Genomic DNA, 14,411 nt, shown 5'->3' on the forward strand with positions numbered 1-14,411 from the left:
TATCCTGTGATCATCGCCACTCTAATCTGGGGGCACGAATGGTCTAAAAAATGCATCACTATTCACTCTGACAACACAGCAGTAGTAGATATAATCAATAAAGGCCGTTCCCGTTCCCCAGCCATCATGCCATTCACCCGCAGACTCACTCTCATCTCCGCTCAGCATCAATTCATCCTCCGTGCGTCTCACATTCCCGGTCACCACAACCGCACTCTCCCGCTTCTCTTTCCAGAAATTCAGATGCTTGGCTCCAGACTCGGATGTCCATCCCACAACAATCCCACCGTTTTCAGCGACCATATTCAATTAAATCCTCATCTGGCAAATCTCACTCACACCTCCCAAGAAACCATCCTTAACAGTTTAGCACCAAGCACGCTATCCGCTTACCTCACCGGCTGGAATTCTTTCAAGAATTACCACGCCACTTATCATCTACCATTTCTCTCTCTGGACGCCATGTCCACGTGCGACTTCATCACACACTGTCATACTGTAACAAAGATCCGGGCCTCCAGCATACAAACATATCTGGCTGGTATCAATTTATTCCATAAATTATCCACCGGCCTCCTTTGTCAGTCAATCTCGCACTCTCATGTCACCATGCTAATCAAAGGCTACGAAAGCACGAACCAGCGCTGACAGCCAGACGCCGTCCTCTCACCTCCGATCTGCTCTGCCGCTGCATACGCACTCTGCGCTCTGGTTACATTTCTCCCACAGTCGACTTAACACTGGAATCAATGTTTCTACTCGCTTTCTTCGGATTTCTGAGGTGCTCTGAATTTGCGCCAACCTCATCTGTCTAGGATCCTTACCGTCATCCCAGTCTATCCGACATCACCACTCACACTTCCGACTCGCTCATATTCACACTCCGTAGGAGTAAAACTGATCTGTTAGGAGCATCCTTTCCCATCTACATCTGTCGCCTCAACTCCTTTCTCAGCCCACACGAGCCACTGACCAGATACATCCGCACCCGGTATTCCGTCCGCGCTTCACCACAAGATCCCCTCTTCCTCACCGAAACAGGGAGGATGGCCACCCATTTCTGGTTCCAGAAACACTTCCATAATAGACTCCGTCTCTCCGGAATTTCATCAGATCATTACTCTTGCCATTCGTTCCGCATCGGCGCCGCCTCCTCAGCCGCCAGATCAGGAATTTCAGACCAAGTCATACAGGTCCTCGGCCGCTGGTCTTCACAAGCATATCAAACCTACATCCACAAAAACCTCAATGATCTCCGTCTAGCACACGACAGACTAAGCGTCACTTAATCAGACTCTTCTGGGGGCTTTATAACAGCACGGGCTCATCAGAACACGAGATGGAGCCCCCACACTGAGTCTCTCCGCCCACATCTACGATGACGTCATCTCCATCCTGTTCATTCATCTGCAAATAAATCATCACCACCCCATTCATAACAATTTCTCTGACAATCACATCTTCATTAAATCTTTAAACTACATATCGTTGTGGTGTGGTCCTTGCTAGTGAAATATCTATGAACATAACACCATCTAGTGGAGCTGTGTTATTCATGTTTCCTTAATATGGAGATCCCACTTGTGACTCCTCAATGACTGCACTTTAAAAATGATCAGAAGATGATTTTATCTTTCAGGTGCCGATGGTCAAACCTGCAACAGAGTGACGTACACTGACAGAAACATCTGTGCCTTCAAAGGCTCATCAGTGAACATTTCTTGCACTTACAGCAGTTACGAGAATCATGTTGAATCCAAATTCTGGTTCAGTCCTGAACGTAAAGGTCAGTGGCAGAATCCCTCACAGCCTGAGGACCTTAGTAAAGACTCCCAGTTTGCAGGTCGTGTTCAGGTCATTGACACAGAGAGAGGACGCTCCACCCTGAGAATCACTGACCTGAGAGAGAGTGACTCAGCTGAGTATCACTTCAAATTCACAACACCAAGCTTTGAATGGAGGAGTAGTTTACCTGGTACAACTCTGACTGTCACAGGTAAACACAGACTGATGTAAATACACCAACACGGTACATTTAAAAACACTCAACATGTGGATAAGGATCAATGTGTTTGTGTAATTACTGTTGCATAAATAAACAGATACAAATGCTCTCTACCTCTTATAGGAATTAATACTGTTGTGTTGATGTGTATGATATGTACATCCATCATCTGTTTTTTAGACACAGTGATAATATTGTTTCTTGTTCTCATATCCAGCTCTCCAGGTGCAGGTGACCAGAATAACAGTTGGGCAGTCTGTTACTGAGGCAGAGCTGAAGTGTCACAGCAGCTGCAGTCCAGCTGGTCGTCTTTCCTACGTCTGGTTCAAGAATAAAGTGGAAATTACTGGAGTGGAGACGTCTTCTTATAAAGCCCAGTTTGGTCTTAGTGACAACGTCTCCTGTGCTATAAAGGGACACGAGGAGGTCCCCTCTCCTTCAGTGTGTAAGTTTAATCCACTGTGTCAGGACAAAAAAGACACATACGTTCAGTATTTGCAACACAATTATAATGTCAGACATAACTTCACTGGAGTAGTTTTCTATTGAATTTAGTTTCAGGTGATTTCCAAAGTGGGTTTGCTTTTTTCAGTTTAGTTTTATAATTAAAAATATTTAGTTTTAGTTTATCTGTTATTAGTTTTTTATTGTAATATGAGGGGTATTGTCAGGAGCAAGATTTAAAAAGTTAGGTGTTACAGTACAACCATAACTCTTTGTGGAAGCAGCTGACTCACAGTTTTTCTAGTTCAACATGATTATACAGTTTTAATAACTGTAATAACCTTAGTTGCTACATGTTTAGTGTAAAAATGTTTCTGTTACTGAGATGCTCCATTACTTGTATTGATGATGTCATGGCCAATAGCTCCCAGCTGGAGTTAACTGAACAGTCTTTGACTGAGACAGAGTGGATACTGTTGCTGTGGAACTTTTCATTTTTCATAGTAAAACTTTATCATGGAGGTTTTTTAAGATTTATTCTTGACAGACAGATAGACAGTCTTTGTGTAGTGGTCGTAAATGTGAAAAACATAAGTTCTGCTACAACCACAGAGGCTGAATATAATGACAGCTGATGCAACAGCTGTGAGTATAAAGAAATATTAGGAGAGAGTTTGTTGTATTTTTCTGACTCATGGGGACGGCCCAGTGAAAGTATTAATAAGAGCCGGCTTTTTTCCCCCAAAATAAAACTAATGGTTCTCTTCCCACCTCCAATAATTTTATATAAACTGTTTTGTAGCCTCAGAATTATTTACAAAACATGACAAGGAAGTGATCAACCAATAACAATAATGAAACAAACATTAACTTCTGCTAACAACTAGATCTTGACTGAGAGGACTGTCAGGACTGACTCAGCAAACAGAACCTGTATATAAAGAGAAGAATATGTAAAAATAGTCATTTGTCTGTGATAATGTCTTCTATCATCTTTTGAAGTTATTCATGTTCATTTCTCCTCCAGATGCTCCAAAGCTTCCCTCTGTGTCAGTGAGTCCCTCTGCTGAGATAGTGGAGGGCAGTTCAGTGACTCTGACCTGTAGCAGTGATGCTAACCCAGCAGCTAAATACACCTGGTACAAGAAGACAGTAAACCCCAGACGTCTCAGTGAAGAACCACAGCTCGTCTTCAGCTCCATCCAGTCCTCTGACTCTGGACAGTATTACTGCACAGCAGAGAACGAGCTGGGGAGGAGGACGTCTAATGACTTCACCATGGATGTGAAATGTGAGTGAAAAAGCTTATTTGAATATAACATACAGCTTGAATCTGTCCAGTGTTTGCTGATGATACCTACTCTCTTCAGCTCTACATTTAGCTTTAGCCTGACATAGGTGCGGACATTTGCAGTCGCCTCTCTGTCAGCTCTGCTGCATTTGTGCAAAGTTTAGGCTCTTAGTGGTGCTTTTTGTGGCTGGCTTTGGATGGTGGTGTCGTGTGGCTGTGAGTCACTCATCGGGATGAGGACATTAACTTACCAGTCTGTAAAGTGTCCTGCTGCTGACTTCTGCCAGTTACTGTAGCTAAGTCAAAGTTCAGTAAACATCTAGGAAAAAGTAAGAGGAATGGGCCCCAGCTGCTCGCCACTGTACAGGCGTTGGAAAAGCAATCTGGACGACCTCCGTGCCATATTATTTTCCAACAGGAGTTCATGAACTGTAAGGTCCATTATTTCACCGAAACTTGGCTGAATCCTGGACAGCGCCATTCAACCAGGCGGTTCAGCACAGACATTACAACTACATTAGTAAGAGTACACTAATAATAAGATGTGAACTGCTTTGTGACTTTAATCCTACTCGAAAGAATAAATGAAAAATATAAAGGATGAGTTGGCTGATAACTGCCAACTGAAGAAGCAGCCAAGCCACCGTTTTAGAGAACTGAACGTTGCCCACCAGCATCGTGGTGCCTTTCATACTCAGACAGAAATGTTTACAAAAGTGTGTGCCAGATAATATACATAGAACAAATAAACAAACACTAATACTCACTGTATGACATTAACATGAAACAATGAATGCATGTTAGTTATTGCTGATTATTTAAAAAAAAAAAAAAACAGCTCATAGAAAGACTGCGTGCTCTTACTCTGACATGTGGAAATGACGTCATCAGCTGGGTGATCACGTGCTATTTGAAAATGACCGAGTGATACCAGTGCATTTTCGTTCGGACCGGCGAAAAGTTTGTTTCAAAACTCTGTGTTTGTAAAAAGGAAATCCACACGTGTAGAACTGAGATCCACAAATGTTTTTTTGATTCACAAATAAAAACTGACTTCACAAATGCCTGTTCGAAAGTTGTAAATATTAGGAAGATATTCACAAATGCTTTTCATTTATTTGCAAATTAATTTAATGTATTCACAGATATTTTTTTTTATTTGTGGAATGTGTTTGTGTATTTGCAGATCCATTTTATACTTGCAAAATATTTTTGTGAGTTTACAAATCTTTTTTTGTATTTGTGGAAGGTGTTTTATATTTACAGATTACACATTTACACACAGATTGTCGATCTGTTCACACACATAATTATGAAACAAATCTATCTCCATAGTATGAGAGCAGACGTGAGTTAAATAAAGTTACACACACTGAAGCTCCTTCAGTACAAATGAAAGTCTGTCTCCTGATGTTCTGAGTCTGATTGTGGTTCCTGATGTGCTCTGTGTTACAGTGATACAGGGTCAGTATGGCTGGAGAGTGACTTACACCTCTACTAAGATCTGTGCTGTAAAAGGATCAACAGTGGAAATACACTGCAGCTACACATACCCATCCAGAATATATGGCCATCATGCTACAGTTGAGAAAACATTCTGGTTTACCAAAGTGAATAGACGTGATCCTGTAGATCTGACAACAGACTCACAGTATTCAGGTCGTGTGCAGTATGACTGTGATAAGATTAGGAACTACTGCACTCTGAGAATCACAGACCTGAGAGAGAGCGACTCAGCTGTGTACAAGTTCAGGTTCATAACAGACCATCCCACTGGTTATACTGGTTCACCTGGAGTCACTTTGTCTGTCACAGGTAACATTTTCATTCATATGTTAATTATTTACAAATGTTCAACATCTAGAAAACAATAATATAGATGTGTTTATTTGCATGTGTGTGTGTTGACAGTTTTGTCTAAAATAACATTCCTGTTCCCTCTTCACAAATCCAGGTCTCCAGGTGAGCAGATCATATAATGGGCTTGACTGTCAAAGCAGTTGTGTACCTGATCGCTATTCCTTCATCTGGTACAAAAACGGACAGAAAAATCAGACAGAAGCATCTTCTTCTTATTATTTAGGCAACTATAATTGTGAAGACAGCTATTCTTGTGCTGTAAATGGATATGAGGATTCCCCCTCTCCTCCAACATGTGAGTTTACTCCACATATATCTATGAACATAACACCATCTAGTGGAGCTGTGTTATTCATGTTTCCTTAATATGGAGATCCCACTTGTGACTCCTCAATGACTGCACTTTAAAAATGATCAGAAGATGATTTTATCTTTCAGGTGCCGATGGTCAAACCTGCAACAGAGTGACGTACACTGACAGAAACATCTGTGCCTCCAAAGGCTCATCAGTGGACATTTCTTGCACTTACAGCAGTTACAAGAATCATGTTGAATCCAAATTCTGGTTCAGTCCTGAACGTAAAGATCAGTGGCAGAATCCCTCACAGCCTGAGGACCTTAGTAAAGACTCCCAGTTTGCAGGTCGTGTTCAGGTCATTGACACAGAGAGAGGACGCTCCACCCTGAGAATCACTGACCTGAGAGAGAGCGACTCAGCTGAGTATCACTTCAAATTCACAACACCAAGCTTTGAATGGAGGAGTAGTTTACCTGGTACAACTCTGACTGTCACAGGTAAACACAGACTGATGTAAATACACCAACACGGTACATTTAAAAACACTCAACATGTGGATAAGGATCAATGTGTTTGTGTAATTACTGTTGCATAAATAAACAGATACAAATGCTCTCTACCTCTTATAGGAATTAATACTGTTGTGTTGATGTGTATGATATGTACATCCATCATCTGTTTTTTAGGCACAGTGATAATATTGTTTCTTGTTCTCATATCCAGCTCTCCAGGTGCAGGTGACCAGAATAACAGTTGGGCAGTCTGTTACTGAGGCAGAGCTGAAGTGTCACAGCAGCTGCAGTCCAGCTGGTCGTCTTTCCTACGTCTGGTTCAATAATAAAGTGGAAATTACTGGAGTGGAGACGTCTTCTTATAAAGCCCAGTTTGGTCTTAGTGACAACGTCTCCTGTGCTATAAAGGGACACGAGGAGGTCCCCTCTCCTTCAGTGTGTAAGTTTAATCCACTGTGTCAGGACAAAAAAGACACATACGTTCAGTATTTGCAACACAATTATAATGTCAGACATAACTTCACTGGAGTAGTTTTCTATTGAATTTAGTTTCAGGTGATTTCCAAAGTGGGTTTGCTTTTTTCAGTTTAGTTTTATAATTAAAAATATTTAGTTTTAGTTTATCTGTTATTAGTTTTTTATTGTAATATGAGGGGTATTGTCAGGAGCAAGATTTAAAAAGTTAGGTGTTACAGTACAACCATAACTCTTTGTGGAGGCAGCTGACTCACAGTTTTTCTAGTTCATCATGATTATACAGTTTTAATAACTGTAATAACCTTAGTTGCTACATGTTTAGTGTAAAAATGTTTCTGTTACTGAGATGCTCCATTACTTGTATTGATGATGTCATGGCCAATAGCTCCCAGCTGGAGTTAACTGAACAGTCTTTGACTGAGACAGAGTGGATACTGTTGCTGTGGAACTTTTCATTTTTCATAGTAAAACTTTATCATGGAGGTTTTTTAAGATTTATTCTTGACAGACAGATAGACAGTCTTTGTGTAGTGGTCGTAAATGTGAAAAACATAGGTTCTGCTACAACCACAGAGGCTGAATATAATGACAGCTGATGCAACAGCTGTGAGTATAAAGAAATATTAGGAGAGAGTTTGTTGTATTTTTCTGACTCATGGGGACGGCCCAGTGAAAGTATTAATAAGAGCCGGCTTTTTTCCCCCAAAATAAAACTAATGGTTCTCTTCCCACCTCCAATAATTTTATATAAACTGTTTTGTAGCCTCAGAATTATTTACAAAACATGACAAGGAAGTGATCAACCAATAACAATAATGAAACAAACATTAACTTCTGCTAACAGCTAGATCTTGACTGAGAGGACTGTCAGGACTGACTCAGCAAACAGAACATGTATATGAAGAGAAGAATATGTAAAAATAGTCATTTGTCTGTGATAATGTCTTCTGTCATCTTTTGAAGTTGTTCATGTTCATTTCTCCTCCAGATGCTCCAAAGCTTCCCTCTGTGTCAGTGAGTCCCTCTGCTGAGATAGTGGAGGGCAGTTCAGTGACTCTGACCTGTAGCAGTGATGCTAACCCAGCAGCTAACTATACCTGGTACAAAAAGACAGTAAACCCCAGACCTCCCAGTGAAGAACCACAGCTCGTCTTCAGCTCCATCCAGTCCTCTGACTCTGGACAGTATTACTGCACAGCAGAGAACGAGCTGAGGGAGATGAGGTCTAATGACTTCACCATGGATGTGAAATGTGAGTGAAAAAGCTTATTTGAATATAACATACAGCTTAAATCTGTCCAGTGTTTGCTGATGATACCTACTCTCTTCAGCTCTACATTTAGCTTTAGCCTGACATAGGTGCGGACATTTGCAGTCGCCTCTCTGTCAGCTCTGCTGCATTTGTGCAAAGTTTAGGCTCTTAGTGGTGCTTTTTGTGGCTGGCTTTGGATGGTGGTGTCGTGTGGCTGCGAGTCACTCATCGGGATGAGGACATCAACTTAGCAGTCTGTAAACTGTCCTGCTGCTGACTTCTGCCAGTTACTGTAGCTAAGTCAAAGTTCAGTAAACATCTAGGAAAAAGTAAGAGGAATGGGCCCCAGCTGCTCGCCACTGTACAGGCGTTGGAAAAGAAATCTGGACGACCTCCGTGCCATATTATTTTCCAACAGGAGTTCATGAACTGTAAAATTCTTTATTTCACCGAAACTTGGCTGAATCCTGGACAGCGCCATTCATTCAGGAGGCTCTTTTTCAATATGCTGATTTGACAAAGTAGAGGACTCTGGTGAGAGAAGGAGAGTAGGTGTGTGCTTTACAGTGAATAAGGACTGGTGTATCAGCTGGAATGTGAGGTGCTGTCCTGTTCCTGCTGTGGATCACTGCTCGGGAGAAGCAACCATACAGCCATCTTGGAACCATTTGGAAACATGGACAATAACAAAGCAGCAGCTAACAATGTAAAAAGACCTTTCAAAGGGACTAAATTAAAGTGCACAAGTTAAAGGAGCTGATGGGATCACATTTCACTGGAGTTGTATCTCGTAAAACTCCACGTGACAAATAAATGATCGATTGATGGATTAGTTCCACATTCACAGTCTGCTGTCATTAACTGAGCAGCTCCAGAAGATTTTAGGTGTTTTATGCAGTTTTGGGACTCAACAGTCACACATCCATTTGTCAGGGCACCTTCAAAGTCTAAAATACCATATGTTCTTTTGTGGTAACACACCTTTAACCTTGAAAAACCTCTGTTGAAATCTCTCCTCCAGATGCTCCAAGAGTTCCCTCTGTGTCAGTGAATCCCTCTGGTAAAATCATGGAGGGCAGTTCAGTGACTCTGACCTGCAGCAGTGATGCTAACCCAGCAGCTAAAAAGACCTGGTACATGGAAAACCAAAAAGTGCTTCAAGGATCAGACGGTGTATATCAGTTCATGTCCATCAGCTCTGAAGACAGAGGGAAGTACTACTGCACATCTGAGAATCAACATGGACGGATTAACTCTTCATCCATTTTTATAGATGTCCAGTGTAAGTAAAAAGCATGAATACTTACCAGTGTTGTGCACAGACATTTTGTGAGGCAGGTGCTCAAGTGAAAAAAAGTGCACTCATTCCACAAAATTTGTTTTGCATTTGGGCATGCAGACATTTTCTTGTGTGCTTACAAAGTGCACCCTGCCAGAAGTTTCTGAAGAGTTCTTGAGGCCAAAGTGCATACAGTACATTTGTGCACAGTAATGAGCAGAGAACAGACGTGTGCAGCGGCTGCAGCTTCGCGCTCCCCCTCTGCGCTCTATGCGCATGGTATGTTCCCACAGCAGCAAACCACATGTCAGATTTGTTTAAAGTAATTCTCAGAGCCGTGGTGTGGGAGATTGAAACAGTATTTCAAATTGGGGTTTGGTTTAAAAAAAGTCACGTGGACATGGGGAAGCATCTGCGTCTGTCTCCACTCGCAACGGGCAGTTGGTGAACCAAAATCTGCCAGAGAGTTGGAGGGAGACGATGTGATTTTCCAGGCTAGCTTTTGTAAAGCGTAATGTTGGTTTACTGCTTAAGTTAGTCTGGCTGTATTGAGTTGTTTAAATAGTGGTTTAATAGTAGTTTAATTTCACAACAGTGTCAAACAATGCTGAGGCTTAGAGCAAACACCATTGTTACCTGGCTGTCCATGAAGGCAGGTCAGGGAGATGTGATGCTGCTCTGCAGGGTGCTCAGTTTGTGTTTGTTAAATGTGGGGACTGTGACAGGGGAAGTTAAAGAGGTAGGTGCAGGTGCTTGACTCAAATGCAGTTATCAGGCATAAAACACACTTTAAAATGAGAATTGATGCCATGAGCCAAGTTTAAAAACTAAAATGTAAAATGACTAAAAGAAATAGAAAGAAACATCTTTGTGCCCAAAAAGGGCACTTATCTTGTCAGAGGCCAAAAGGGCAGGTGTTGAGCGCAACTTCGCAGTCGGCAGTAACACAATCCTGGCACAGTGCTGCAACATGGAAGAGGTTCATTACATTATGAGTAGGAGGAAGACTGAATCAGCAACAAGCCTGAGTAAAATCCAAACACCAGTACTTCTTATTGTCTTCTTTGTTGAATTTAGGTCTCAGGGAAATGTCTGTCTGTGTCAGATGCCTTATTATGTTAGATACTTTAGCTATTCAAGCAGGTGTGCTCCATCAGTCACGTCTGATAAGCTTCACCACAAGTACAAATACTGTGACACTGAAATTATATACAAGCAGAAGAATGGAAAACTAGCTAAGTAATAGGAATATACAGTAATCCCCTGATGGAAGTAAGGTTTGAACAGCTTCCATTTAGGATTCATCCTGACGGTGGCCACTGTGCAGTATCTTAAATGGTTTCACTGTAAAGCTATAAATGTGTGTGTCTAATGTATTACCAATTATGTGTAAATCACAGGAGGTCAATCATCAACCTGACTGAGCTTGACACTGTGTTGAAAGATTTTGTCATCTGTGCTGTGCCAGCCACATGTAGTTTACACGCAAGTAAAGCCATGAAAACTGCAGTGCATTTCTGTTTTGAGATCCCAGCAGCACATTGCTTCACTTAATGTGAAGAAGTGGTCATGTTTTGTCTGAACTGTTTGATGATGTTGAGTCATTTCAAATATTTGCAATGTATGTGGGAGACATGATACAGGACATAATTTTCATGTACAGGTCTGTTAGAGGTCACTGTAGCCTGACAGCTAGCTTTGTAGAGGTGACAACAGCCTGTCTCAGGACTTCTAAAGTAGGTGGATAACACAGTACCCACCTTCTGGCTTTGGCAGTCCATACTTAAAAACTGGTGTGTAAACAAAGATTGATAAGTTGTCTCTCATTTCTCGTCCAGATGCTCCAAAGCTTCCCTCTGTGTCAGTGAGTCCCTCTGCTGAGATAGTGGAGGGCAGTTCAGTGAATCTGACCTGTAGCAGTGATGCTAACCCAGCAGCTAAATATACCTGGTATAAGGAGAGCCAAACACTGCATCATGGACCAGAAAACATATATCTTTTCCCCAATATCAGCTCAAAGGACAGCGGGATCTACTACTGCAAGTCTGAGAATAAGTATGGCAAGAACAACTCCACAGCTGTTCACATAGATGTCCAGTGTAAGTACAACACTGGGAATTCACTTTGACATACATTGTGTTCATGTAGTGGATGTAAACATCTGATGAGCTGAGGGTGGGAGAAACATGGTCTAAAGTAGCATTATGAGGGGTTTAAATGATTCAGATCAAGTCTATCTTAATACTATACTTGCATGCCATTTGTTCATTTTAAAAAGGATTTTGGTCACTGCAATAATTCCTCCTGTCCATGCTGGCCATGAAATGAAATACTTTCATACAGCAGCTACATTGTAAGAAATGGATGGCACAATCCATTTCCAGTCCCAAAGTTGAGCTAAAGCTAATATCAGACTTTAGCAGTCATAGTTACACAAATCAACTGTAGCTTCCAAAGTTTCCAAACAGAACTACCAGGACAAAAGTGTGCCTCAGATGAATTATGAAATTGCATATTTTTGAATTGTATGTTATTTAGTGCCAGTGCTAGTGGCAGTCATAATGATGACATTGTTTCTCTTGGCTTAAAATCTGAATCTGAATCAGCTTTGTAGTACTGTATGTGTGCACATATTAGGAATTGACATTTTGATACATTTCCCCTCCAGATGCTCCAAAGCTTCCCTCTGTGTCAGTGAGTCCCTCTGCTGAGATAGTGGAGGGCAGTTCAGTGACTCTGACCTGTAGCAGTGATGCTAACCCAGCAGCTAACTATACCTGGTACAAGGAGAACCAAACACTGCATCATGGACCAGAAAACATATATGTTTTCCCCAATATCAGCTCAAAGGACAGCGGGATCTACCACTGCAAGTCTGAGAATAAGTATGGCAAGAACAACTCCACAGCTGTTCACATAGATGTCCAGTGTAAGTACAACACTGGGAATTCCCTTTGACATACATTGTGTTCATGTAGTGGATGTGAACATCTGATGAGCTGAGGGTGGGAGAAACATGGTCTAAAGTAGCATTATGAGGGGTTTAAATGATTCAGATCAAGTCTATCTTAATACTATACTTGCATGCCATTTGTTCATTTTAAAAAGGATTTTGGTCACTGCAATGATTCCTCCTGTCCATGCTGGCCATGAAATGAAATACTTTCATACAGCAGCTACATTGTAAGAAATGGATGGCACAATCCATTTCCAGTCCCAAAGTTGAGCTAAAGCTAATATCAGACTTTAGCAGTCATAGTTACACAAATCAACTGTAGCTTCCAAAGTTTCCAAACAGAACTACCAGGACAAAAGTGTGCCTCAGATGAATTATGAAATTGCATATTTTTGAATTATATGTTATTTAGTGCCCCTCCCAGTAGGTGGCAGTCATAATGATGACATTGTTTCTCTTGGCTTAAAATCTGAATCTGAATCAGCTTTGTAGTACTGTATGTGTGCACATATTAGGAATTGACATTTTGATACATTTCTCGTCCAGATGCTCCAAAGCTTCCCTCTGTGTCAGTGAGTCCCTCTGCTGAGATAGTGGAGGGTGACTCAGTGAATCTGACCTGTAGCAGTGATGCTAACCCAGCAGCTAACTATACCTGGTACAAGGAGAACCAAACACTGCATCATGGACCAGAAAACATATATCTTTTCCCCAGTATCAGCTTAAAGGACAGCGGGATCTACTACTGCAAGTCTGAGAATAAGTATGGCAAGAACAACTCCACAGCTGTTCACATAGATGTCCAGTGTAAGTACAACACTGGGAATTCCCTTTGACATACATTGTGTTCATGTAGTGGATGTAAACATCTGATGAACTGAGGGTGGGAGAAACATGGTCTAAAGTAGCATTATGAGGGGTTTAAATGATTCAGATCAAGTCTATCTTAATACTATACTTGCATGCCATTTTGTTAATTTTAAAAAGGATTTTGGTCACTGCAATAATTCCTCCTGTCCATGCTGGCCATGAAATGAAATACTTTCATACAGCAGCTACATTGTAAGAAATGGATGGCACAATCCATTTCCAGTCCCAACGTTCAGCTAAAGCTAATATCAGACTTTAACAGTGTTAGCTACACAAATCAACTGTAGCTTCCAAAGTTTCCAAACAGAACTATCAGGACAAAAGTGTCAACTGCCTCCAAGAAATAAAAACCTGGATGACCACTAACCTCCTCAAACTCAACAGCAAAAAAAAAACAGAGCTCATGGTCGTGGCTCCCAGGGCAGTGCTCCGGAAGCTTGGAGACCTTCTCCTCCATGTGGACGGCTGCTCCATCTCTCCTGTGCCAAAAACACGCAACCTGGGCGTCATCCTGGACTCTACTCTCTCATTCGAGTCACACATCAAATCTGTCACCAAATCTGCCTTTTTTCACCTTAAAAACATTTCCAGACTCCGCCTTTCACTCTCAGATTCTGTGGCTGAGACCCTGATCCATGCCTTCATTACATCCCGACTGGATTATTGCAACAGAGTCCTGTTTGGGGTCCCCAGTAAAGTTCTCGACAGGCTCCAGTATGTGCAAAACTCAGCTGCCAAGGTGCTTACCCGCACTAAGCCTTGGCAGCACATCACTCCCACCCTCATTCACCTGCACTAGCTTCCGGTTAAGTTCCGCATAACCTACAAACTTCTTCTTCTTGCATACAAATCGCTCCGCAACCTTGCTCCACCGTACCTATCGGACCTTCTCCACCAGCATACCCCATCACGGAACCTGAGGTCCTCTGACTCAGGTCTCCTCTCCATCCCCCGCACCAATAGGCGGACCTTTGGGGATAGAGCCTTGAGTGTGGCAGCCCCCACCCTCTAGAACACTCTCCCTATGGAGATTCGCCTTACTCCATCTCTGGACACTTTCAAATCTGCGCTGAAAAGACACTTCTTCACACAGGCCTTTGGCAGCTAGTCTTTTTATCTTGCTCTGTCTTATTTTGTTTGTTCATCTGTTGTGTTTTTTGATTTTTC

The 14,411-nt window shown here is 41.8% G+C and overlaps 1 protein-coding gene across 1 annotated transcript in view; it reads left to right on the top strand.

Annotated features, from left to right (window-relative positions):
* The window catches only part of LOC125886328 (sialoadhesin-like), a 182,051-nt gene that overhangs the window by 118,080 nt on the left and 49,560 nt on the right, over window positions 1-14,411 (top strand). Inside the window, exon 11 of the mRNA XM_049572442.1 lies at window positions 9,161-9,421. Within this exon, the coding sequence (XP_049428399.1) occupies window positions 9,161-9,421 (261 nt within the window). The remainder of the gene's footprint in view (window positions 1-9,160; window positions 9,422-14,411) is intronic.

Source organism: Epinephelus fuscoguttatus, linkage group LG3 (genome assembly GCF_011397635.1).
Source record: "Epinephelus fuscoguttatus linkage group LG3, E.fuscoguttatus.final_Chr_v1".
Taxonomy (NCBI): domain Eukaryota; kingdom Metazoa; phylum Chordata; class Actinopteri; order Perciformes; family Serranidae; genus Epinephelus; species Epinephelus fuscoguttatus.